Source organism: Artibeus jamaicensis, unplaced genomic scaffold (assembly GCF_021234435.1).
Source record: "Artibeus jamaicensis isolate MK-2021 breed Jamaican fruit bat unplaced genomic scaffold, CSHL_Jam_final contig_447, whole genome shotgun sequence".
Taxonomy (NCBI): Eukaryota; Metazoa; Chordata; class Mammalia; order Chiroptera; family Phyllostomidae; genus Artibeus; species Artibeus jamaicensis.
Window position 1 is genome coordinate 3,910,725 of NW_026521834.1, and position 25,200 is coordinate 3,935,924.

The 25,200-nt window shown below is 39.3% G+C and overlaps 1 protein-coding gene across 1 annotated transcript in view; it reads left to right on the forward strand.

The window, feature by feature from the left end:
* The window catches only part of NUP210L (nucleoporin 210 like), a 114,629-nt gene that overhangs the window by 22,722 nt on the left and 66,707 nt on the right, over positions 1-25,200 (forward strand). Inside the window, exons 6-10 of the mRNA XM_053666211.1 lie at positions 3,864-3,996; positions 4,656-4,814; positions 8,631-8,699; positions 9,197-9,303; positions 9,991-10,131. Of these exons, the coding sequence (XP_053522186.1) occupies positions 3,864-3,996; positions 4,656-4,814; positions 8,631-8,699; positions 9,197-9,303; positions 9,991-10,131 (609 nt within the window). The remainder of the gene's footprint in view (positions 1-3,863; positions 3,997-4,655; positions 4,815-8,630; positions 8,700-9,196; positions 9,304-9,990; positions 10,132-25,200) is intronic.

A 25,200-nucleotide genomic window follows, 5' to 3' on the forward strand; every position in this document is an offset into this window, starting at 1 on the left:
TCTCCAACATTGTCTGTAGCTGTCCACTGGGTGCATAGGATCTGGGGTTCCCCAGGTGGTGCAGGCCATGGTCAACCCACACCTGTCTTTTTCTGAGGCCACCCTGCCTGAGCTATAAAGCAATCTGAGATGGCTGCTACTAGTTCTGGGCTTGGAGATTCCCAGGTCAAGCCAAGTTATGAATCTAGGCTGGCTGCTGCTAGTGCTAGACCTAGGGCCACTTTGCAAGAGGTATGGAGGTCGGGGCTCACTGAGGCTGTCTGTTGCTCATTTGATAGGATTTAGGAATTGAGAATCATGAGCCAAGACCAGTCATTCATATGGAAAAGAAGTTTGGGTAGGCTTGTACGTAGGGTGGAATGGAGTCTCTGGGGGTCTTCAGGGCAGGGCAAACAGTGTTAGTCAGGTTGAAGGAGGCTCAGATATGACACTAGCCTGCCAGTTCTGTGGTTTTAGGTGGGGAGGGTTCAGAAAAAGAACAATGACCACAGCCTGCCTTCTGTCTGGGATAAAGCTGACCCCTAGCTCTTGCCTTGATGCCAAACACTTCAATTTCTCTCTGTGTGCCACCGGTGCCTTTCAAGTTGCTGTCCCGGTGTGGGAGCTCAAAGGGAGTGAGTCTGAGTAGGTCTTAAGTTTCTTCTACTGACTCTATCCCTGCTGGGTTTGCAGCCAGAAGATATGGGGATTTATCTTCCTGGCTTTGGAACCCTGGGTTGGGAGACCTGGTGAGAGTCTGGGGTTCCTTTGTCCCAAGATATCCTTCCCGAGCTTTTATCTACTACACTTGGATATGGGGTGCACATCTTCGCCCCTTCTACCAGTTTGTATGGATGTGTTTTTTTTTAATTATGTAGTTGTCAGACTTCCATTCAATTGGATTTCTGATGGTTCTGAGTGATGGTGGTTCTATATTTTAATTGTAATTTTGATGTGGTTGTGCGAAGAAGCAAGCTGTGTTTACCCATGCCACCATCTTGACTGGAAGTCTCTTTTCATAGGGCAGGGTGCTTTAACTTTTCAAAACATTTAAATTTTTATAGAAACAGATGCTCTATTTCTGCATTCATGGTTTATTTAAATGTACTTATAATTAAAAGTGCAACTGGCATAAATCTGTTTGGGAAAAAACTAATGTCTTTGGGCAGCATTTAATGGAAGTGGCAGGAACACAAGTGTGTGGACATCCTAGAGAGCAGCCTACTGTTCTTGTGCTGGGTAAGCCTTCACAAGAATCAAAATGATCAACAGGGGACAGAGGGTAACTTAATCTGAAAAGTCAGTTGGAGTTTGGTTAAAAGATTTTCTGTGGCGTAACAGTCAAGTCTTACCTTTTCTCATTTCAGCATACTTGCCTTTTTATTTACCTACTCTTCTCCTTTAGAAGGCTCATCATTTTTTTATTCTTAGTTTGAGGGACTTAGAAAGCTAATATAGAGACTTCCGCAAAGATGGAGGCGTAGGTGGGAATACCTGTGTCTGCGCACAACCAAATCTAAAAATAATAAAGTTTTAACAACAATAAATGCAACCAAACCACACAGAAAATTGACAATACGGAGTTCGAAAACAACAAAATGCTCAGCTAAACCAGTAAGAGGGGCGAAGCGAGCAGCGGATCAGGTTGGCCAAAAAGATCTCCGACCGGGGTGGTGCGTAAGCAGCTGAAGGTGAGGATCCCAGGTGTGGGCTAGCTACGGGCGGACACAGGGAAGAGGCGCGGCTGGCTGTCTGAGGTTGGTAGAGCAGTTGCCTGCAGATAAGCTAGTGAAAAGGCGAGCGTTGAGACTACAAGGTGCAGGGTGTCGGGCTCCCATATTTCCGCTCAGATAAACAGGCAGGGGTGAACAGTGGGACGGACTGGGCGAGCGGAGAGGACCACCATTGGTCCGTCTCTGACCCCGCCCCCACATACAGCATCACAAAGCAGCGACCTGGGTGGCCCCACCCTGGTAAACAACTAAGGCTCCGCTCCTCATACCTCACAGGCACAAACAGACCAAAACATGGCTCAAGAACAACTCAGAGCCCCAGAGCCGATAAATCTTAAGTGATGAAAAAATAGCCAAACTTTCAGATGCACAGTTCAAAACACTGGTGATCAGGATCCTCAAAGAACTGGTTGATTTTAGTCACAAATTAGAGGAACATATGAAGGCTAAACTAATTGAAATGAAGGGAATTGCACAGGAAACCAATAGTAATGGAAAGGAGACTGGGACTCAAAGCAAGGAAGTAGACCAGAAGGAAGGAAAAAATGACCAACCAGAAAAGAATGAAGAAACAAAAATTCAAAAAAAATGAAGAGAGACTTAGGAACCCCCAGGACATCTTTAAACATTCCAACATTCAAATTATAGGGATACCAGAAGGGGAAGAGGAACAGTCACGAGTGGAAACCTTATTTGAACAAATAATAAAAGAGAACTTCCCCTTTCTGGCAAAGGCAATGGACTTCCAGGAAATCCAGGAAGCCCAGAGGGTCCCAAAGAAGTTGGATCCAAGAAGGAACACGCCAAGGCACATCATCATTACATTAGCCAAGATTAAAATGAAGGACATAATCCTAGAAGCAGCAAGAGATAAGGGGACAGTCACCTACAAAGGAGTTCCCATCAGACTGTCAGCAGATTTCTTAAAAGAGACCTTACTGGCAAGAAGGGGCTGGAAAGAAGTTTTCCAAGCCATGAAAACCAAAGACCTACAACCAAGATTGCTCTATCCAGCAAAGTTTTCATTTAGAATGGAAGGACAGATAAAGTGCTTCTCAGATAAGATCAAATTCAAGGAGTTCATCATCACCAAGCCGTTATTATATGAAATGTTAAAGGGACTTACCTAAGAAAAAGAAGATAAAAAAGATGAACAGTGAAAGAACAGCAAACTCATAGTTATCAACAATCACATCTAAAACAAAAGCAAATTAAGAGGACAGCTAGATCAGGAGCAGAACCATAGAAATGAAGATCACATGGAGGATTAACAATAGGGGAGTGGGAGAAGGAGAAGGGGGGAGAAGGTACAGAAAATAAGTAGCATAGACAGTAGGTAGAAAATAGACAGGGGGGAGGGTAAGAATAGTATGGGAAATACAGAATCTAAAGAACTTGAGACACGTGTTCATGAACTAAAGGGGGTAATGGAGGGGGAGGGGTGTGCAGGGTGGAGGGCAACGGGGTGGGGGAATAGCACAAATGTAATGGCATAATCAATTAAAAAAATTAAAAATAAAAACAAACGAAAGAAAGCTAATATAGTATTAAGATTACTGATCACTTTTTTAAAAGAATTTATTTATTTGTCTTTAGAGGGGAAGGGAAGGAGAGAGGGAGAGAAATATCAATGTATGGTTGCCTCTCATGCATCCCCTGCTGGGAACTGGCCTGCAATCCAGGCATGTGCCCTGATTGGGAATTGAACTACAATCCTTTGGTTCTCAGGCCTGCACTCAATCCACTGAACTATGCTAGCTAGGGCATAATGGTCACTTTTTAAGGCTAACTCAAATTATGATTTGTGATTAGGAAAGCATTTTTAAAATCTTTATAAAAAATTTTATTCTTCAGAAGACTTTATTTATTTATTTTTAGAGAGGGAGAGAAACATAAATGTGTGGTTGCCTCTCATACACCCACTACTGGGGACCTGGCCCATAACCCAGGCATGTACCCTAGATGGGAATTGAACTGGCGACTCTTTGATTTTCAGGTCAGCACTCATTTCACTAAGCTGCACCAGCCACTGCTCTTTATAAAATATTTTGAAAGAAACGTACAAGATGTAAACTTTTAACAAGGAAGTTGGCCTTAAGGATTTTGCCTCAAGTTTGGAAACTTTGTTTTTTTTCCTCCCTCTTTTAGAAGAAAGTGGCAGCAGCCTTGATACGTCTGCTTGTTTTGGAGAATGTATTTCTTATACCATCCCATGATATTTATCTCTTAGTAGGAGCATATATTAAATACCGAGTTGCAAAAATGGTTCAGGGAAGAGTGACAGGTAACGTGATTTATCTTTTTCTAAGACTAACATTTCCCAGTTCCTTTCTACTGACAAGAGAAGCAACTCCATATTATATATGCAAATGTTTTCAGATTTTGTGATAAAGGATTCCCTGATTGCTATGCTAGAACTAATACTGGACAGAGATACTCCTCATAGCTTCAGTGACCACAGACACCTGAATTCTCTATTAGCACAACAACCAAAAATTTACTAGCTTCTGTAAGGCAAGTGAAGAAACTTTAGATTAGAGGGACTTGAAAGATCTTTGCAAAAGTTGTTTCTTGAGAAACGTAGTTTATTAACTAAAAACTGAATACTCTATTGACCCCAGAAGGGCTATTGCGTTTATAAAGTGTGCATTGCCTCCATTAACATTAATCTTTTTCTAACTTGCCTAGTGGGGATTCCTTCTGCTACTCTCAGTTCACTGAATGTGAGAATACAAGGAAACCAACAATGAACTCACACAGTAACCGCCCCCACCCCCAATGGCTACATGTAGAAATTCATCATAGTGGGAAGGAAATTGGAAGCAGATCATACTCTTCTGTAGGCCTGCTTCCTGATTCTCCTTGTATAATACAACAATATTCTATTGTTTGTTGGAATGGCAATGGCTGCTCTCATATTTATATTTCTTGCATGTCTTACAGAGATGGAATTTCCCCTGGAACATTATACCCTGGAATTGCAAGACCATAAAGTTGCATATAATGAGTCTCTTTCTGGAAAAGTGGCTTTCCTGGATGAGAAGACAGTGGTGGTGACTGCTGTCCAGCTGGGCCAAACTAATCTGATCTTTGTCCATAAAAGTATCCTTTTGTTCGAGTCTTGGCCACCAGTCTACCTTTCCCTGAGCGTGCTAGACATGCTCCTTGGTGAAATAATGTGTTGAATGATTATAACGCTTATTTTCTATATGTGTTCTTTTTAACAGAGAATTATAAATGATTATTGTCATAATTTCTAAGAAAATGTAGGTAGAGAAAGAGCAGTTGGAACTTGGGGTCTGTTGACTTGGTGCTTATTTGTAACCTCAGTCAAATTAGGAGACTGAGGAAAACAGAGTTTGTAAGAACTTGTGTGAATTTTATTAATTTTTCTTTACTTTTTACATGAATAATTGAGAAAAGATGGTTAATTAATATTTGTATCAGTTGAATTGAGAGCAATTTGTAAAAGTTCACTGAACCTGCTGTGTAAGGGTGTAACAAAAACACACTTGTAGAGCTCTGTTATACTTGATGGAAACAAAGCAGAATGAGTGTTTAAATTCTCAGAAAATGGAAGCACTTGAGTTCTATATCTCAGTGTTTGATTTTGAAATCTTTCCTATTTTTTAATATTTGTATCTGAAAGAAAATAATTTCTAAAAAAATATTTGTGTGTTTATTTACTTTTAGATAAAAGGGAAGGGAGGGAGAGAAAGTACCTCCAACCTGGGACCTGGCCTGCAACCCAGATATGTGCCCTTGACTGGCAATCGAACCGGCAACTCCTTGGTTCACAGGCCAGCACTTAATCCACTAAGCTATACTGGTCAAGGCTAAAAGAAATTAATTTATTCAGCAAATATTTTATCCCACTATATGCAGAACATTGTTCTAAGTTCTGGGGTTACAGACTGCTATTTTACTCAGGGTAGTTAGGGAGTTCCCTTTGATAAGGTGACATTGGGGCAATGAGCCATTCAGATATCTGGATGAAAGAGCCCCAGAAAGCGGAAGAAAAATTGCAAAGGTTCTGAAGCAGGAGCAGGTTTGGCGTGTTTAAAGAGCAAGGAAGATGCTGAGCCTGAAGTGCAGAGAGTCTGGGGAAAGTAGTAGCAGATGAACTAGAGGAGGGGAGGGAGTAGATTATGTAGGGCCTAGTAGGCTCACTCAGATTTAGAACCCATCAGACTTGAAAGATACAGTATTCTAGAATAGTGTTAATTAGCTGTTTATAGTATTTGTCTGAAAAATATTAAGAAGGTGTTTGAGCCAAAGTGGTTTGTTCTCTAGTCATTTTAAGGTCTCTAGAATATTTGTTAGTAACTACAATAAGATCTACCAAACAAAGTCATTAATATTACTGAGCCCAGACACACAGTTGGGGCTCAGTAACTATTAATGACTTTGAAGAGCTCCACTTCTCTGAATTTTCCAGGCAGATGTATAAGATCTTTAAAAAAATTCTTAGTTTATATTTATTTATTACAAAGTAGTAAATACTCAAATACATTATAGTTATCTGTTTATGTGTTTCTTGAGGACATGGATGGTGACTATTTATAATTTGTTCCAGCACCTGCCTTAGGGGGCTGGTGGCACTATTCATAAAGACGGGTATGAGAGAAGGAATAGGTTCAGGGGAAAAGAAAACTATGATAGTTCCATTTTTTTTGCATGTTAACTTGAATTATCTGCATGACATTCAAGTAGAAATTTTTACTAGATCTGGAGGAGAAAATTTCAGAATGCAGTAGATATTTGAAAGTTAATTAGTTTATAGATAGGTGATAGGTGAAGCTGTTGCTGTAGACGGAATCATCTAGTGAGGGGTATAGAGTTGGAAGAGGAGAGGGCGCAAGACAAAACTGTTCTATACCAGCTTTTACAGTTCACGTTTACGAAGAGAAACCCTGAAGGAAGCCAAGAAGGAATCTTTAAAAAATAATAGGAGAACCAGGAGAAAGGAGCTTCGCAGTAACCAAGTAAAGAATTTACAGAGAATGTTCCTCGAGTGAAATAGGTAGAGATAAAGACAGATAAAGATAGAGACTATAGTACTAGGAAGTCTTGGCTTACTTTGTCAATTAAAAACAGCTTGGCTTTGAAAAGGAGGAGAAAAACAAGGTAGAGGTTTGAGAAAGACATGAGAACTATAGGGTAGGGGAAACTAGAACATGTCTGTAAGTTAGAGAGATGGCAGAGATATGGGAGAGAAGTGCAACATTTCTGAGGGGCAAGAGAACATGAGATTCAGAGTAGGTAAAAGGATTAGATGGAAGGAAGATGTTTTATTTTGATAACAAATGAATTGGTTTAGAGACCTATTGAGATCTGTTTCCTCATTCTGTAAAATGAAAGGAATGTATTTCTGGATTTCTTCTACTCGTATATTTTATGAATATTATATTGGAGTATCTAATCAGAATCAACTCTAGATTGGTAGAGTTGCTTATACAGTCTTTCAAAGATTTGCTTTAGCCCTAGTTGGTGTGGCTCAGTGGATTGAGTACCTGCCTGCAAACCAAAGAATAGATGTCCAGTCAGGGCACATGCCTGGGTTGTGGGCTAGGTCCCCAGTGGGGGGCACACAAGAGGCAACCACACATTGATGTTTCTCTCCCTCTCTTTTTTCCTCTCTTCCCCTGTCTAAAAATAAATAAGATTAAAAAAAACAAATAATTTTTTAAAGACTTGCTTTAATGAATAGGTAAAAAAGATAGATAGAAGTAATCTTTAACTAGCATATCAGTTGTATGTATATCTGCAGCTTCTCTGGAGTTACTGAGGCAGCTTTACAAGTTTGATCCCTCGAGTAGATTAAATATTTTATTTCCATTATCACTATAGATGATGTAGTGCTAAATTGTAGCTTAGTGCATAACTGAATTAATACAGCATCTAAATTAATATATTTGGAATTAATGAGTGTTTTCTGTTCAGTCATCTCAGTTATATATTTTTCAGAGCAGAAATAACTTCTTAGCTCTTTTTTTAGAAGATCTCATTTTTTAAATTTTTAAATCTTTTATCATTTGTGCTAGTACAGCTGTCTTCTTAGCTTTTGGATGCAGTATATTTTGAGAGGGAAGCATGTTCCTAATTAGGTCTGTATATATGGATAGCAGAATAAATTTGTATTTTTGCTAGAATTTAACTGAAGGGAATAATGGGTAGCATGATGTATAAGTAATGCAGTAGTACGTTGGTGGCAAAGAGAAAGCATTTTGGTATTAAAGATTTGCTGCAGATAACAGAAAACCAATTAGTGATTTTTGAAAACAGCTTACGGAGCACAAGGCTGCGGGGCAAGTGGAGCCCCACCTCATCCCTCCGTCCCCAGTGCTCGTCCCTTCAGCCAGAGCCTTGCCACTTTGTCCTGCTTCCCACTGCGAGCTCCAGTGTGAGGATTTATTTGGGAAGAGGGTTCTGCAGCTAAATGAATATTAAAAGCACAGAGCATGACCTTTTTTCTCTCATTCCATCTTCCTCGAATTTAAAATTCAAGAATACCTGATTCCGGTGACTATTGAGTCCCTCAGACTTTTCTCAGGAGTGTACAAGTTTTTGCTTTTTAGAAAAAATTTAAAATTTTATTTATTTATTTTTTAGACAGAGGAGAAGGGAGGGAGAAAGAGGAGAGAAACATTAATGTGTGGCTGCCTCCCATGCACCACCCACTGGGGACCTGGCCTGCAACCCAGGCATGTGCCCTGATTGGGGATCGAACCAGCAACCCCTTGCCTTGCAGTCTGGTGCTCAATCCACTGAACCACACCAGCCAGGGTAGTTGTTTTTTTTTTTAAAGGATAGTAAAAGGTAGAATTTTGTTGATGGGTTTATTTTTTTTCCTTTGGTAGCTCATGTTTTCTTTTCATCCAACTCTGGCTCATGTGATTTCCTTAAGCAAAAATTAAGATGTCCATATGCAATCTGTGTCTGGACTTCCAAACTGCACCATATATGTTGTAGAGCCTGGATTTTTAGGTATTTTTAGATAATGATTTTCTGAAAGCTAAATAGCTAAAGTGAATGCATTAAAAACTACAGTGCTTCTTTAACCTTCATTTGGAGAACTAATAACTTCAACTTCAACTTTGACAGGTTTTCACACATTGTTCTGGTTATATGTTGTCTGCAAGAGTGAAGCATCTGGAAACAGATTGTAAAAAAATATGAAGATTCATGTAATAAAATGTTGGGTTAGGAAAAGAGACTTTATACAAGAGAAAAGAATCTGAATATCTTTAGACCATTTAAAACAATTTGACTGAAAATAGCTAAAATCTTTCTTGACACATTATGAATGAACACAATTGTGGTTTGTTTTTGTGTGCAGATATAACTGAGAGTATTTCTTTGTACCTGAGCTCAGTTAAGCCAAGGATCTTTGGAACCCTAAATTATTATACAATTTGATAGAATGAAGTACAGGATTTACTTTGGAAACTCTCCCAATATTTTTGGTTTTGATTTGTGTGTAGGTTTCACAGTCCAACCTGGAGACCGATGGAGTCTAGAGGTGGGACAGGTGTATGTCATCACAGTAGAAGTGTTTGATAAAGGCAGCACGAAGGTCTACATTTCCGATGTGAGTCTCTCCTCTGCGTTTTTTTCTAGCCCCTTGTATGGATAACTCTTTGAGTGAGCCTGTGTGTGTGTGGGTACATGTGTGTAGCTAGGGAGCCAGTTTTTTCTTTTGCTCCCAGATTTTACCTTTGGAAATGCAAGTTATTACATCATCATCATCATCATCATCATCATTATTAAATAGTTTTGTCTTTGAGGAATGGCAGCTGGAAGTAAAGTAAATTTGGTCAGAACTACAGAAAAGAACTGAAGGGAGCACCAGTGATGACGCTTTGGAGGGCACCCTCATTCTGCAACTGCACTCAGAGGTGGTCACCACAGTTCCGTAGTGGTGAGAGGCGCAGTGTGAGCACCAGATGTGAACTGTGCTACTCACTCTCCAGGATCCCTCCCTGCCTGGAGAACCCTGAGATTATGGAATGGCAAAAACCATGTTAAAATTTACCTAAGGTTTGACTTTATTTCTGATTACTTGCCATTAACAGGTCTTTCACAAACTGGTACCACTTTAAAATTACATCTTTCAAATTTAGAATGTCATGAGAAAGAGCAAAAATTTTGTTTTTATTTATTTATTTATACCCAGAATGCATGGCCACACTTTTTCTCTTTAATGCTTTGGGATTAAGATGGCTTTATGGGAAAAAACATTTCTTCAGGTTTGTGTTGCTGTTGGGCTGATTTTCAGAACATGAGGATTATGTGCGGGTTCCTACCAGAGTTCTTTGAAGAGCAGCTTACTACTGTGAATGGATCTTACCATGTAGTGAAAGCCCTGCAAGATGGGGTCGTGGTGATAAATGCATCCCTGACTTCCATCATTTACCAGGTAGGAGCTAACAGGATTGTCTTTTAATTCTGAGAACACTGATGTGGGGGAGGAGAAAAATTTCTGAGAACACTGATGAGGCTTTCTGATTTTTCCTTTTCTTTTTTCTGTAAAAAACTAGGGTGAGTGAGGCTTTCTGATTCTTGATTTGGAAGCAGATATGTGGCATATCCCACCTTTACCTTCCACATAAATAAAAAACTGACAAACACTACAATCAGTAGTTTATATCTCTATCAGTTTTCTATTCCAATCTTTGTTATTGTACATATCTGCATTGATGGCCACTGTATATTTATGAATATAAATTTATTACTACCATGTGAAGTTCCTATAAATAATTATTTCATACACATAGGCGTCATCAGGTCCACATAGAGTACTATCTACTCTAAAAGCCAGAGGATTAATCTGCCAATTTAATTAACCATACCTCCCACATCAAACTTTTGCATTATTTCCAGTCTCTTACTATTGAAAATGGCATAGCAGTATTTTTCTATAATTTTTTCCTTTTGGTTAATTTTCATGTTATATATATAATATCAGAAATGAAGTTACTGGGTAAAGAGATAAGGAATGAATTAGTTTTAATGCCTCTAAAATGTATAAGTCCCTGAGTTTTAAAAGCTTGTCAAATTTGTTTCCCTCCCTTAAACCTAATTTTTTTACAGTTATCCTTTTACCCAGTTGTTTAGGACAAAATCCCAAGTCACCCGTGACTCTGCCTTCTTCCTCACCTTCTACATTCAGTACATAATTGAATGCCATGTCTTCTAATGTCTCGCAAACACATTTTGTACTACCCCACTGCAGTCTTTCACCTCGCCTTTCACAGTCACTTTTTAACTGGTATTTCTATGTCCAATATTGCCCCTAGAATGATATTCCCAAAGTTTAAAAAATCATTATGTATTTACTGTTTCAATTCCTTTGGTGGCTTCCCACTGATTTTAGGTAAATTTTAAACTCCTTCATGTGGTTTTCTAGGACTTGCTATGACAGAGATTACAAACTGGTGATCTGCAGACTATCTTGGTTTGTAGTTTTGTTTTGTTTTTTCGCATCTGAGCCTCTTTTTAGTTGGGAAATTTCAAATAAAACCCAAAAGTTCTGATTCTCTAGATCATGTGAAAAATCTGGCAGTGCTGACCCGGAATAGATAGCGGCCATGCCATTTAGATACCCTTTCCAGGTTTCCAGGTTTCCTGTCAGTCCCAGTTATTTTACATTTAGTTTAATAAGCATGTCTGTGTTATCTACTTGGTACTTACAGGCATTTGAGTTTGTGACTCTTCTAAATGATTGGCTCCTGACAATTTTTGCAGCTTCGAGTCGTCACTTCCCTCTCTTATGTTTCAGCCACATCGAACTTTCAGTTTCTAGAAAATGTCTTGTTTCTTTTTACCTCTAAGCTTTATTTATTTTTTAAAGCAGTTTTTTAAAAGATTTTAAAAAATTATTATTTATCTTTAAAGGGGAAGGGGAGAGTGAGAGAAATATCAATGTATGGTTGCCTCTCGTGCATCCCCTGCTGGGAACTGGCCTGCAACCAGCCATGTGCCCTGACAGGGAATCAAACTGCGATCTTTTCGTTCACAGTCCTGTGCTCAATCCACTGAGCTACAGCAGTCAGGGCTCTAAGCTTTATTTTTGTTTTGATAAGCAAATGCAGTTCCTCTTGTTTACAATACTTTCTCCCTACCTGTTGTACAAGTCCACCTTAAACATCAGTTCCTTGGGTATGTTTTCCCCTTTAATATATTTTCAGAGCTCCCTGAATTTCCAAGATCTCAATAATTATCATACTTCATTGTTTTACTTGCTTCTTTCAAAAGGTTGTAAACTTTGAGGCCCATGATTTGCCTAGTGTGCTCACAACTGTTGCCCTTACATCCAACAAGAGTGACTGATGAAATACAATTGTTATAAATAAGTATTTGTCGAATGAATGAATGGTGTTTGGGTTAGTTATAGTCAGGTATGGATCTACATTCATTATTAAAATGTCTCCAGTTTTTTCAATAGTGTTAACTGCAGTGATTTTTAAAATCCATTGTTGTGGTATTTCTGGCAGTTTGATCCCATTCTGGAATCACTCTTCAATCCCACAGATCTTGCTTTAAAAAAAGAAAAAGATTTTATTTATTTATTTTTAGAGAGAGGGGAATGTTGTGGACCACTCTGCCTGGTTCTAGGAATTGTAACTCTACCCTCTGTGGCTTAAAGATGAGTGAGCCGCAGGAAACAAGACTTGTCTCTGGTACCAAATGCTGCCTCAGTTTCCTCCCTGCCCCCAAAGCTTGGTCGGAAGTCAGTGATGGGTAAGACCCCTCACAGCGGGGTGCAACCTAAGCCAGACTCCATCATTTGGGAGGCCATCATGGAAGGACTTGGGGGGCTGCGACAAAGAGGGAGCAATGGACTCTTGCCCCACCCCCCTGTTTTGAGATAGCTCAGTCCCCTTGTCCTCTGGGAGAAGTGCTTCCCCTGGCTCTAATCCCCTTAAGCCTGAATACCTGATGCAGAGGGGTGCAGCTCCTTGCCTTGCTAGAGTGTGTCCTGGGGAAAAATTTGGCATCACAAAGATTTCCTGATAAACCTGTGAAATCTGCTCTACTAAAAGTACTTTCATTCATATGTTAAGAGTTCGAGCAGGAAACCCTAAAACTCTGTGCCTGGCAGACTCTGACTCATACAAGCCCTCAGATTTCTTTGAAATGTTATCTACTGCAAGCAGATTACATATCTCTGTCATGTTTACTCTCATCTGTGGCACACGGGGGGGGGGGGGACTTGCGAGGAAAGTGGCTCCCACAGGGGAAGGAAGAAAGAAAGAAAGAGGGAGAGAAATATTGTTTGGTTGCCTCTCTCACAGGACTCATTTAGGGGCTGAACCTGCAACTTAGGCATGTGCCCCGACCAGAACTGAACCAGAGATCTTTCCATTCTCAGGCCCACATGCAACCCACTGAGCCACACCAGCCAGGGCTGGTCTGGAGATTTTAGCTCATATATTCATAGTCTTAATTCAGTGAGATTAGAAGAAAGTGTTGATTTTTCCTAGTTTCCTCGCTATCTAGTAAAGAAAGTTGGATAATAATTCACCCTTTCCTATATTTGGGGGTAATATGTAGATTATTATATGATCTGAATTTAGAAGTCATTTTTGAACATACTGGAGCATACAACCATTTTGGAGGAAGAGTTATCATTAATAACTTCCTCAAACTTTATTTTGAAATTATTATATATTTAGAGGAAGATGAATAAATTATACATAGGACAAAGAAGATGTAGAAGTGGCCAATAAACACATAAAAATATATACAACATGATTAGGAAAATCCAGATCAAAACCACAAGATACCACTTCACATCAACTGGCTAAAAAAAAACAGCCTTGGCCGGGTGGCTCAGTTGGTTGCAGGGTCATCCCATGCACCAAAGGTCACAGGTTCCACTCCCAGTCAGGGCACATGCAAGAGGCAGCCAACTGATGTTTCTCTCACATTGATGTTTCTCTCCCTCCCTGCCTCTCTCTCTCTCTCTTCCTCTCTCTCTAAAATCAATAAACATATCTTTAGGTGAGGATAAAAAAAAAAAAGACAGACAATGACAGGTATTGGTGAGCATGTAGAGAAATTGTAACCTTCATACACTGTTAATGGGAATGTAAAATGTTACAGCTACTTTGGAAAACAGGTGTCAGTTCATCAGGGGACCAAGCCTTGAATTACTGTACCACCTAGCAAATTCACTCTTGTGTATATATGCAGGAGACATGAAAACATATGTTGACCCAAAATCCTGTACATGAGCATTCATAGTAGCATTATTTATAATAGAAATGAAAATGTTCATCAATTGGTGAATAGATAAATAAATTATGGCATATCCATACAATAGAATATTTGGCAATAAAAAGTGAAGTAATAATATATGCTACAATGTAGAAAATTCTTGAAAACATTAGGCTAAGTGAAAAAAACTAGACACAAAGTACAAAGGTCATGTGTTTTATGATTCTATTTACGTGAAATGCCGAGAATAGGCAAATCTAGAGACAGGAAATAGTGGTCACCTAGAGCTGGGGGAGGGGATGGGGAACTTGGAGAGTAACAACTAATTAGGTCTGGGATTTGCTTCTGTGTAATGAAAGTGTTCTAAAATTGATTGTGGTGGTGGATATAAAACTGTGAATATACTGTCATTACATTGTATACTTTAAGTGGATGAAGCATATAGTATGTGAATTATGTCAATAAAATTGCTAAAATAAACATATATTTAGTCTATAAAGTCCCTTGAACCCTTTATCAAGTTTTCCCAACAGTGACATCTTATATAACTAAGAATTTTATTAAATTAACATTTCTATAATATTATTAATTATACTTTAGATCTTAGTCAGTTTTTTAAAAGATTTTATTTATTTACTTATAGAGAAAGGGAAAGGGAGAGAGAAAAAGGAGAGAAACATTGACGTGTGAGAGAGACACTGATCAGTTGCCTCTAATGTCACCCCAACCAGAGACCATGCATGCAATGCAGGCATGTGCCCTGATGGGCAATTAAACTGATGACATTTTGCTTTGTGGGACGATGCCCAACAAACTGAGCCACACCAGTCAGGGCCTAACCTCAGTCAGTTTTTTCATATACTCCAGTGAGTGTGTATGTGTAGTATAGGTCTGTGAAATTTCAGCCCACAGACAGATTTATGTAGGCGCCACCATCATCATGATATAAAACTGTTCATCAGCACAGAAGAAATCTCTTACACTAGTTTTTTATAGTTGCACCCACCTCTCTTGTCCTTTCTCTATCCCCTGGCATTCGATCTCCATCTCTAAAGTTTTATCACCTTAAGGATGTTATATAATCAACTCATATCTTTTGAGGTTAGGAGTTTCAACTAAGCATAATGCCCTTGAGATCTATCCAAATCATTATATGTATCAATATTTTATTTTTCAAAATTGCTGAGTAGTATTCCATTGTATACATATACTGGACTTTGTTTAACTAGTCACCTGCTAGAAGACATTTAGGTTGTTTCTAGCGTTTTGCTATTACAAATAAGGCTGCTCTAAACATTCTTGTACAGATTTTGGTAAGAATGTAAGTTTTCATTTCTCTGTGATAAAATGCCCAAGAATGCAATTCATACATCATATAGTACTACATATTTAGTTTTATAAGAAATTGCCCTGGCTGGTGTAGCTCAGTGGATTGAGCATGGGCCTATGAAGCAAAGGGTTGTCAGTTTGATTCCTGGTCGGGGCACAAGCCCGGGTTGCAGGCCAGGTCCTCACTTAGGGAACACATGAGAGGCAACCACACATTGATGTTTCTCTTTCACTCTTTCTCCTTCCCTTCCCCTCTCTCTAAAAAATAAAGAAAGGAAGGAAGGAAGGAAGGAAAAATAAATTGACCACAACTAACATCATACTCTGCAGGGAAAAAGTGAAAGCATTTCCCTTAAGATCAGGTATAAGACACTCTTATTCAACATAGTACTGGAAATCCTAGCCACAGCAATCAGACAAGAACACAAAATAAAAGGCATCCAGGACTTCCGCCAAGATGGAGGCATAGGGGGAGATGCTGTGCTTTCTCCCACAACCAAGTTGAGAGACAACAAAATATTGGCAACAAAAAACACAGCCAGAACACAGAAAATTGAACTTTTCAGAAGTCTGACAATGCCAAATTCTTCAGCCTGACTGGTAAGAGAGGTGAAGCCAGCAGCTGGCGGAGCGGGTTTGCACAGGAAAACTTGGTCAGACGGACTCAGGCACGCCGATCCCAAACGTGGGGTTGCAAAGGGCAGACCCAGTGAGCGACCCAGTGAGTGACCGGCGTACCCAGCAAGGGTGCAGGGTGGCGGGTTGACTATGGTCCCGCATTTGTGTGCAGATAGACCAGCGAGGGAGTGGGCAGTGGGACGACAGGACCGAGCAGGCCCCAGTGGTGAGAGGCAGCAGAGGGGGCCGCCATTTTCCCCTCTCTGACCCCGCCCCCACATACAGCATCACAACTCAGGGACCTCAGCGACCCTGCCCGGGTGAGCACCTAAGGCTCTGCTCCTCACCCAGGGGAAGGAAGCAGGAGAGGGGGACGCCATTTCCCGACTCTGACCCTGCCCCCACATACAGCATCACAACCCAGGGACCCCACCCTGGAGGCCCTGCCCTGCCCCTAAGGCTCCACTCCTCATACTTAAATGGGCACGAACAGACCAAAAATGGCTCAAGAAGATCTCAAAGCCCCAGAGCCCATAAATCTGAGCGATGAAGAAATAGCAAAACTTTCAGATGCACAGTTCAAAACACTGGTGATCAGGATGCTCACAGAACTGGTTGATTTTAGTCACAAATTAGAGGAACATATGAAGGCTATACTAATTGAAATGAATGGCAATGCACAGGAAACCAATAGTAATGGAAAGGAAACTGGGACTCAAATCAAAGGAGTGGACCAGAAGGAGGAAAAAAATGGCCAACCAGAAAAGAATGAAGAAACAAGAATTCAAAAAAATGAGGAGAGACTTAGGAACCTCCAGGACATCTTTAAATGCTCCAACATCTGAATTATAGGAGTACCAGAAGGGGGAAAGATACAGCCACCAGTGGAAAACTTATTTGAACAAATAATGAAGGAGAATTTCTCCAATCTGGCAAAGGAAATAGACTTCCAGGAAATCCAGGAAGCTCAAAGAGTCCCCAAGAAGTTGGACCCAAGAAGGAACACACCAAGGCACATCATCATTACATTAGCCAAGATTAAAATGAAAGAGAGAATCCTAGAAGCAGCAAGAGATAAGGGGACAGTCACCTACAAAGGAGTTCCCATCAGACTGTCAGCTGATTTCTCAAAAGAGACTTTACAGGCAAAAAGGGGCTGGAAAGAGGTATTCCAAGTCATGAAATCCAAAGATCTACAACCAAGATTGCTCTATCCAGCAAAACTTTCATTTAGAATGGAAGGGCAGATAAAGTGCTTCTAAGATAAGATCAAATTCAAGGAGTTCATCATCACTAAACCCTTATATGAAATGTTAAAGGGACTTACCTAAGAAAAAGAAGATAAAAAAGATGAACAGTGAAAGGACAGCAAACTCACAGCTATTAACAACCACATCTAAAACAAAAGCAAGCTAAAAGGACAGCTAGATCAGGAGCAGAACCATAGAAATGAAGATCTCAAGGAGGGTTAGCAACAGGGTAGTGGGAGGAGAAGGGGGAGAAGGTACAGAAAATAAGTAGATGGTAGGTAGAAAATAGATAGGGGGAGGGCAAGAATAGTATGGGAAATATAGACTCTAAAGAACTTGAGACACATGGTCATAAACTAAGGGGGGCGAATGGTAGGGGTGGGGGGTGCAGGGTGGAGGGGAATGAAGGGGGGAATAGAACATCTGTAATGGCATAATCAATAAAATAAAAATTAAAAAAAAGAACTATCAGAAAGGAAAACTGAAAAAAAAATTCCCATTTACAATTGTCTGAAAAAATACCTAGGAATCAGTTTAACCAAGGAAGTAAAAGATCTGTACTTGGAAAATTATAAGACACTAAGGAAAGTTATTAAAGAAGATACAAATAATTGGTAACATGTACTGTGTTCTTGGATAAGAAGAATTAACATAATTAAAATGTCAATGCTACCCAAAGCAATCTATAGATTCAACAAAATTCCTGTCAAGATACCAGTGGTATATTTCACAGAACTGGAACAAATTTTCCAAAAATTTACATGGAACTACAAAATACCTGGAATAGCAACAGCAATATTGAGAAAGAAGAACAAAGTTGGAGGAATCATGCTACTTTATCAAGCTATACTACAACACATAGTAATCAAAACAGCATGGTACTGGCATAAAAAGACATAGACTATGGAACAGAATACAGATCACAGAAATAAACCCACACTTATTTTTTCTTAAAATATATTTTATTGATTATGCTATTACAGTTATCCCATTTGCCTCCCTTCACTACCCTCCACCCTGCGCATCCTCTCCTAACCACATTCCCCCCCTTTAGTTCATGTCCATGTGTCATACTTATTAGTTCCTTAGCTTCTACATTTCCTATACTATTCCTGCCCTCCCCCTATTTTCTACTTATCATCTATGCTACTTATTTTCTGTACCTTTTCTCCCCTCTCTCCTCCTCCCACTCCCCTGTTGCTAACCCTCCATGTGATCTCCATTTCTGTGGTTTATTCCTGTTCTGGTTGTTTGCTTTGTTTTTGTTTTAGTAGTAGTTGTTAATAATTGTGAGTTTGCTGTCATTTTACTGTACATGTTTTTTATGTTTTTCTTAGATAAGTCCCTTTAATATTTCATATAGTAAGGGTTTGGTGATGATGAACTCCTTTAATTTGACCTTTTCTGAGAAGCACTTTATCTGTCCTATTCTAAATGAAAGCTTTGCTGGATAGAGCAAGCTTGGATATAGGTTCTTGCCTTTCATGAGTTGGAATGCTTCTTTCCAGCCCCTTGCCTGCAAAATCTCTTTTGAGAAATCAGCTGACAGTCTGATGGTCACTCTTTTGTAGGTAACTGTCTCCTTATCTCTTGCTGCTTCTAGAATTCTCTCCTTCATTTTAATCTTGCCTAATGTAATTATGGTGTGCCTTGATGTCTTCCTCTTTGATTCCAACTTCTTTAGGACTCTACGAGCTTCCTGGACTTCCTGGAAGTATATTTGCTTTGCCAGATTGAGGAGGTTCTTCTTTATTATTTGTTCAAATAAGTTTTCCACTGGTGGCTGTTCCTTTCCCCCTTCGGATACTCCTATAATTCGGATGTCGGAGCGTTTAAAGATGTCCTGGAGGTTCCTAAGCCTCTCCTCATTTCTTGGAATTCTTGTTTCTGTATTCTTTTCTGTTTGGTTGCTTCTTTCTTCCTCCTGGTCCACTCTATTGAATTGAGTCCCAGTTTCCTTCCCATCACTATTGGTCCCCTGTACATTTTCCTTTATTTCACTTAGTGTAGCTTTCATTTGTTTCTCTAATTTGTGACTAAAATCAACCAGTTCTGTGAGCATCCTGATCACCAGTGGTTTGAACTGTGCATCTGATAGGTTGGCTATCTATTGGTTGCTTAGTTTTATTTGTTCTGGGGCTTTTTTTTTTAAAGGCTTTTATTTGTTCTGGGGCTTTGATATGTTCTTTCATTTAGGCCATTTTTTTTTTGTCTTGATGCACCTGTTAGGTAGTGAGGGGCAGAACCTTAGGTATTCACCAGGGCAGGGCAACTCCTGTGGCTGTCTGTGGGGGGTCGGTCTGAGAGGGAACAGCGGAGCTTGTTCTGCTCTCCACTGGATTTCAGTCCCTTCCGCTGCTTCCCTCAAGCAAACTGGGTCCTTCTGGTGCTGAGTCCCATGTGAGTGGGTTTGTGTATGTTCTAGGACCCTGTGGGTCTCTCCAGCAAACTCTCCTGTGAGGCTGGGAGTCTGTCCCAGCACCTCAACCCCCACTGGTGTTTTCAATCGGTGTTTTAAGGCTTAATTTCCCTGTGAGTGGAGCCCTGGGTTGTACTGTCTGTCTCAGTCCCTATTTTACCCTGGTTTATCTGCACGCAAACGTGGGACTGCCCGGTCCGCCAGCCACCTGGTGCGCTGTGCCCCTGTACCCCTCCACAATCTGCTGCCTCGCCGGCTTTGCCTATTGCCACCCCATGCCTGGGGTCTGCCAGCCACCACTTTTTTTGCCTCGACCTCTGTCTGCTCACCTGCCCGTCTCCGCTCCTCCTACCAGTCTGGGTGAATGTGTCTATTTTAACTCCTTGGTTGTTGGACTTCCATACAGTTCAGTTTTCTGTCAGTACTTTTTTTTTTCTAAATGTTTGTTGTTCTTCTTTTGGTTGTGCGAGGAGGCAGAGCGTGTCTACCTACGCCTCCATCTTGGCTGGAAGTCCTAAACCCACATTTTTATGGTCCATTAATATTTGACAAAGGAGGTAAGAACAAACATACAATAAGGTAATGACAGTTTTTTCAATAAATGGTATTGGGAAAATTGGATAGATACATGTAAACAAATGAAACTAGACCACCTTCTCACACCATACAGAAAAATAAAGTCAAAATGGATTAAAAATTTAAAGTAAGACTCAAAATCATAAAACTCGTAGAAGAAAGGATAGGCAGTAAAATCTCAGAGATTTCTCATAGCAATATTTTTTCTGTTGTATCTCCTTGGGCAAGGGAAAGAACAACAATAAAAAACAAATGGAACTACATCAAACTAAAAAGTTTTTTTCACAGAAAAAGAAACCATCAAAAAAAGAAAAAAGAAAGAAAAAGGAACATGTATAAAGGACAAAGACAATTGGGGGGGTTGAATGTGGGACGTGGGGGTGAGTAGGGCAGGGGAGAGTAATGGGGGAGAAATGGGGACAACTGTAGTTGAACAACAATAAAAAAATTAAAACAAAAAATGAAAGCCCTGGCTGGTGTAGCTCAGTGGATTGGGCGCGGGCCTGCGAACCAGACAATCGCGGTTCAATTCCCAGTCAGGGCACATGCCTGGGTTGCAGGCTGGTTCACTGTAGGCCAGTTCCCAGCAGGGGACGAACGAAAGACAACCACACACTGATGTTTCTCTCCCTCTCTCCTTCCCTTCCCCTCTAAAGATAAATAAATAAAATCTTAAAAAATGAAAAGATAACCTATTGAATGGGAGATATGTGCCAGTGAAACATCCAATAAGGTGTTCATATCCAAAATTTATAAAGAACTTATACAATTCAATACCCACAAAACAAACAATAGTCTCAAACAGTAGTGTCAATGTATTTACTTATTTGCTTAATGTAATCAATCTCCCAACCAAGCCAGTCAATTGCATATTGTGTTTCTGTCTAATATATAGTGCTGTAAGTTAAGAAATATGTATATGTTTTGGGGCTTTTGTTGTTATATCAGAGCTTTTATCAAATACTCTTAAGTAAACTTTTAGTGATTACACATTGTCTTTATTATTAGGAGAGCAATACATTTTTTATATGTTTTAAATGTAAGTTTCTAAGGATTCTAACAACCTAAAAATACCTAATAACCTAAACAATGTCTTCTCACGTTAGTGTAGTCAAATGCATCAGCGGACACATACATACATTTATATCTACATACACCTACATAGAAGAAATCTTGGGATCACTTTGTTTTATAAAAGTGTAATTCTAATATATAAGCAAATGACATTTCTCTATTCTTACTCAATGACACATTATTTATAGATATGCATTTTTTTTTTAAATATTTTATTTATTTATCTTTGGAAGGAGAGAGGGAGAGAAACATCAATGTATGGTTGCCTTTCGTTTGTCCCCTGCTGGGAACTGGCCTGCAGGGAACTGGTCTGCAACCCAGGCATGTGCCCTGACTGGGAATCAAACCGCGATTGTCTGGTTCGCAGGCCCGTGCTCAATCCACTGAGCTACACCAGCCAGGTAGATATGCATTTTTTAAAAGACCTTTATCAGGTAACGTATGAAGAGAAGTATATGGCAGGACCCTGTAGCTCACATTCACAGGAGCTATAATCATCACTCATCTTGATTTCTAATATTAAACCAACCTTACAGTCTTGGGATTAACTTCCCCTAGTCATGATTTGTTATCTTTTTATGCATTGCTGTATTTAATTTGCTAAAGATATATATTCTTAAGGGCCTGTAGCTTTTCCACCTTCTTCTATTTCTTTTTTGTAATGTCTTTGTCAGATTTTGATATTAAGATAATATTGGCTTCATAAAATGAGTTGGGAAGTAATCGTTTTTTATTTTCCAGTAAAGTTTGTGTAGTGCTAGTGGTATTTCTTCCTTAATTATTTGGTAGAATTCATCAGTGGGCGTATTTGAGTTTGGAAGTTTCTTTATGGGAAGTTTTATTTATTATTGTGATAAACTATACATAACAAAATTTTTCATTTTAATCATTTTTGTACAATTCAGTGACATTAAAACATTTACATTTTGTGCAACTCTCAGCACCCACCCATTTGCAGAACTTTATCATCTTCCCAAACTGACAGTCTGTTCCCCTTAAACAACAATTCCTTACTCCCCTATCCCTACCGCCTGGTACTCACCATTCTAGCTCCTCCCTATGATTTTGACTATTCTAGGTCCCTCATGAAAGTGGAATCACAATGTTTGTCCCTTTGTATCTGGCTCATTTCACTTGATATAATGTCTTCAGGGTCCATCTATGTTGTAGAATGTATCAGAGTTTCATTCCTTTTTAAAGCTGAGTATTCCATTATTTGAATCTGCCACACTTTGTTTCTTATTTAACTGTTGATGTATTTGGGTTGTTTCTACCTTTTGGCTATTATAAATAATGCTCCTGTGAGCATGGATATACAAATATCTTGTCAAGTCCCTGCTTTCAGTTTTTTTTTTGGTATATACATACTCAGAAGTGGATTTTCTAGGTAATTGGCAAATTTATGTTTAATTTTTGAGGACCGTAATACCGTTTCTCACATTGGCAGTACTATTTTACAATCCACCAGCAGTTCACAAGGGTTCTGATTTCTCTGTGTCCTCACAAACACATATTTTCTGGCTCTGGCTGCCTTAATGGATATGAAGTGGTATCTTATTATGATATTTCTTTATTTTTTAATTCAAAAGTTTATTGATTTTATTATTTAATTTTTTGATTTTTTTGTTTTTAAATGTATTTTATTGATTATGCTATTACAGTTGTCCCTTTTTTTTCTCCCTTTTATTCCCCTCTACCCTATACCCCCTCTCCCACCAGCATTCCACCGAACTTAGTTCATGTCCAAGGGTCATTCATATAAGTTCTTTGGCTTCTCCATTTCCCATGCTATTCTGAACTTCCCCCAGTGTATTTTGTACCTACTGATTTATACTTATTCCATGTACCTTTTCCCTCATTCTAACCCTCCCTCTCCTCACTGATAACCCTCCATGTGATCTCCATTTCTGTGATTCTGTTCCTGTTCTAGTTGTTTCTTTAGCTTGTTTTTGTTTTTGTTTTAGGTTCAGTTGTTGACAGTTGTGAGTTTGTTGTCATTTTACTGTTCATAGTTTTGACCATCTTCTTTTTCTTAAATAAGTTCCTTTAGCATTTTATATAGTAAGGGCTTGGTGATGATGAACTCATCGCCAAGGTAGTTGCTGTCATAAAACATGTTAGTGAAAATCATGTATATATGGGTATTATGGATTTGATTTTTGTTTCTAAGTGTGCTGGATAACATGGGAAAAGAAAATGGCTGGATCAGGGCTTTAAATTCCCAACTCAAGATCCACATAAAGGACCTAAAACTTTTATGACTATCCTAGAAGAGGCCGTTATATCAGTAATACCCTGTTCTGTAGTAATAATGCAATTAAAATCAGCAACAAAGGAGTTATTTTTAAAAACTGCATATTTAGAAACTCTAATAATGGACTTCTAAATAATTCATACATTAAAATGGAAATCATATTGGGGTGCCATGAAAATACCACATATCCCCCCAACTGGTATGGTTCATTGGGTTGGGTGTCATCCTGCAAATGGAAAGATTGTGGGTTGGATTCCTGGTCAGGGCACATGCCTGGGTTGCAGGCCAGGTCCCCTGTTGGGGGGTGTGAGAGACAATAGATGGATGTTTCTCTCACTCTCTTTCTCTGCCCCCTCTCTCAAAATAAATAAATAAAATCTTTAAAAATATATATACCACATGTAAAAACTTATCGAAAGTGATAGTTAGAAATCAGTGGTATCTAAATAAATCTATTAAGAATCAATTATCTAGACTTGGGATCTCTGGTTCTTGTTGTCTCTTTTAACCTGTATACTTTTTCATAATTTTGAGGGTGCTGTCTTAATTATCTTCCACAGTAAACTTTTGGTCTTCTATAGGGTTGAGTCTGTTCTTTACTTGTTGATTCTGTTCCTTACTGTTTTTATTTTTTTTTAAGATTTTACTTATTAATTTTAGAGAGAGGGGAAAGGAGGGGGAAAGAGAGGGAGAGAAACATGATGTACGAGAGAAACAGTGATCCGTTGCCTCTCTCACGCCCCCAACTGGGGACCTGACCTGCAATCAGGCATGTGCCCTGACTCGGAATCAAACTGGCAACCCTTTGGTTTACAGGCCGGCACTCAATCCACTGAGCCACACCAGCCAGGGCTGTTCCTTACTGTTTTTATTGCATTTTAAACCTCTGATGCCTTTTACTCTGGCTGGGTGGCTCAGTTAGTCAGCACATCTCCCTGTATACCAAAGGTGGCGGGTTTAATTTCCTGTCAGGGCACATGCCTAAGTCACAGGTTCGATTCCTGGTCAGGATGCATACAGGAGGCAACTGATCAATGTTTTTCTCTCTTTCTCTCTTTTCTTCTCTCTCTAAAATAAATAAATACATTAAAAATAAAAAAGTAAAACCTTCATGGCATTTTAAAATTGTATTATATTTCTTATTTTGTCTAGCTCACTTTAAATTTCATTCTGCTCTCAGCCATATACCTCTTTTTTCCTGTTTGTTGTCATAACTCTGCTTTATCTCTTATTTCACATCTCTATTTTCTAATCTATCAGAGCAGACACTGTTCAAAATTTATGTCCCCTGCAGTAAAAATTTTTCAAGGGCATTTCATCCTCTACCTTTTTAAGTACTGCGTTGTCTTTTTTTTTTTCTCTATGTTATAAAATGTCCGCCCAAGACCAACCCGTTTTGTACTGTCACCTTCTCCTTGAATGGTAAGAGTTCTCTCCGGGCCCAGCATGCATTTCCTGTTCCAAATACATTTTTTCTTGTTTCTCTCAGTGGTCACCTAAATACCATCAGAATGATTCTCTCTGTCTTTCATCTTAAGACAACACAAATTTCTTATCTTAGTTTTGAAAGTCAAAAGTCCAAAATTAGTCTCAGTGGGCTAAAATAATGTTCTTTTAAACTGAAAGATTTATGGTATTGCAGTTTATGACCCAGTTACATTAAGAGAGTGTAGAGAAAATCAGAGCCATTATTACACGTGTGAGACTGTTGATCAGTATTTCATGGCTTCTTTAAAAGACACATAG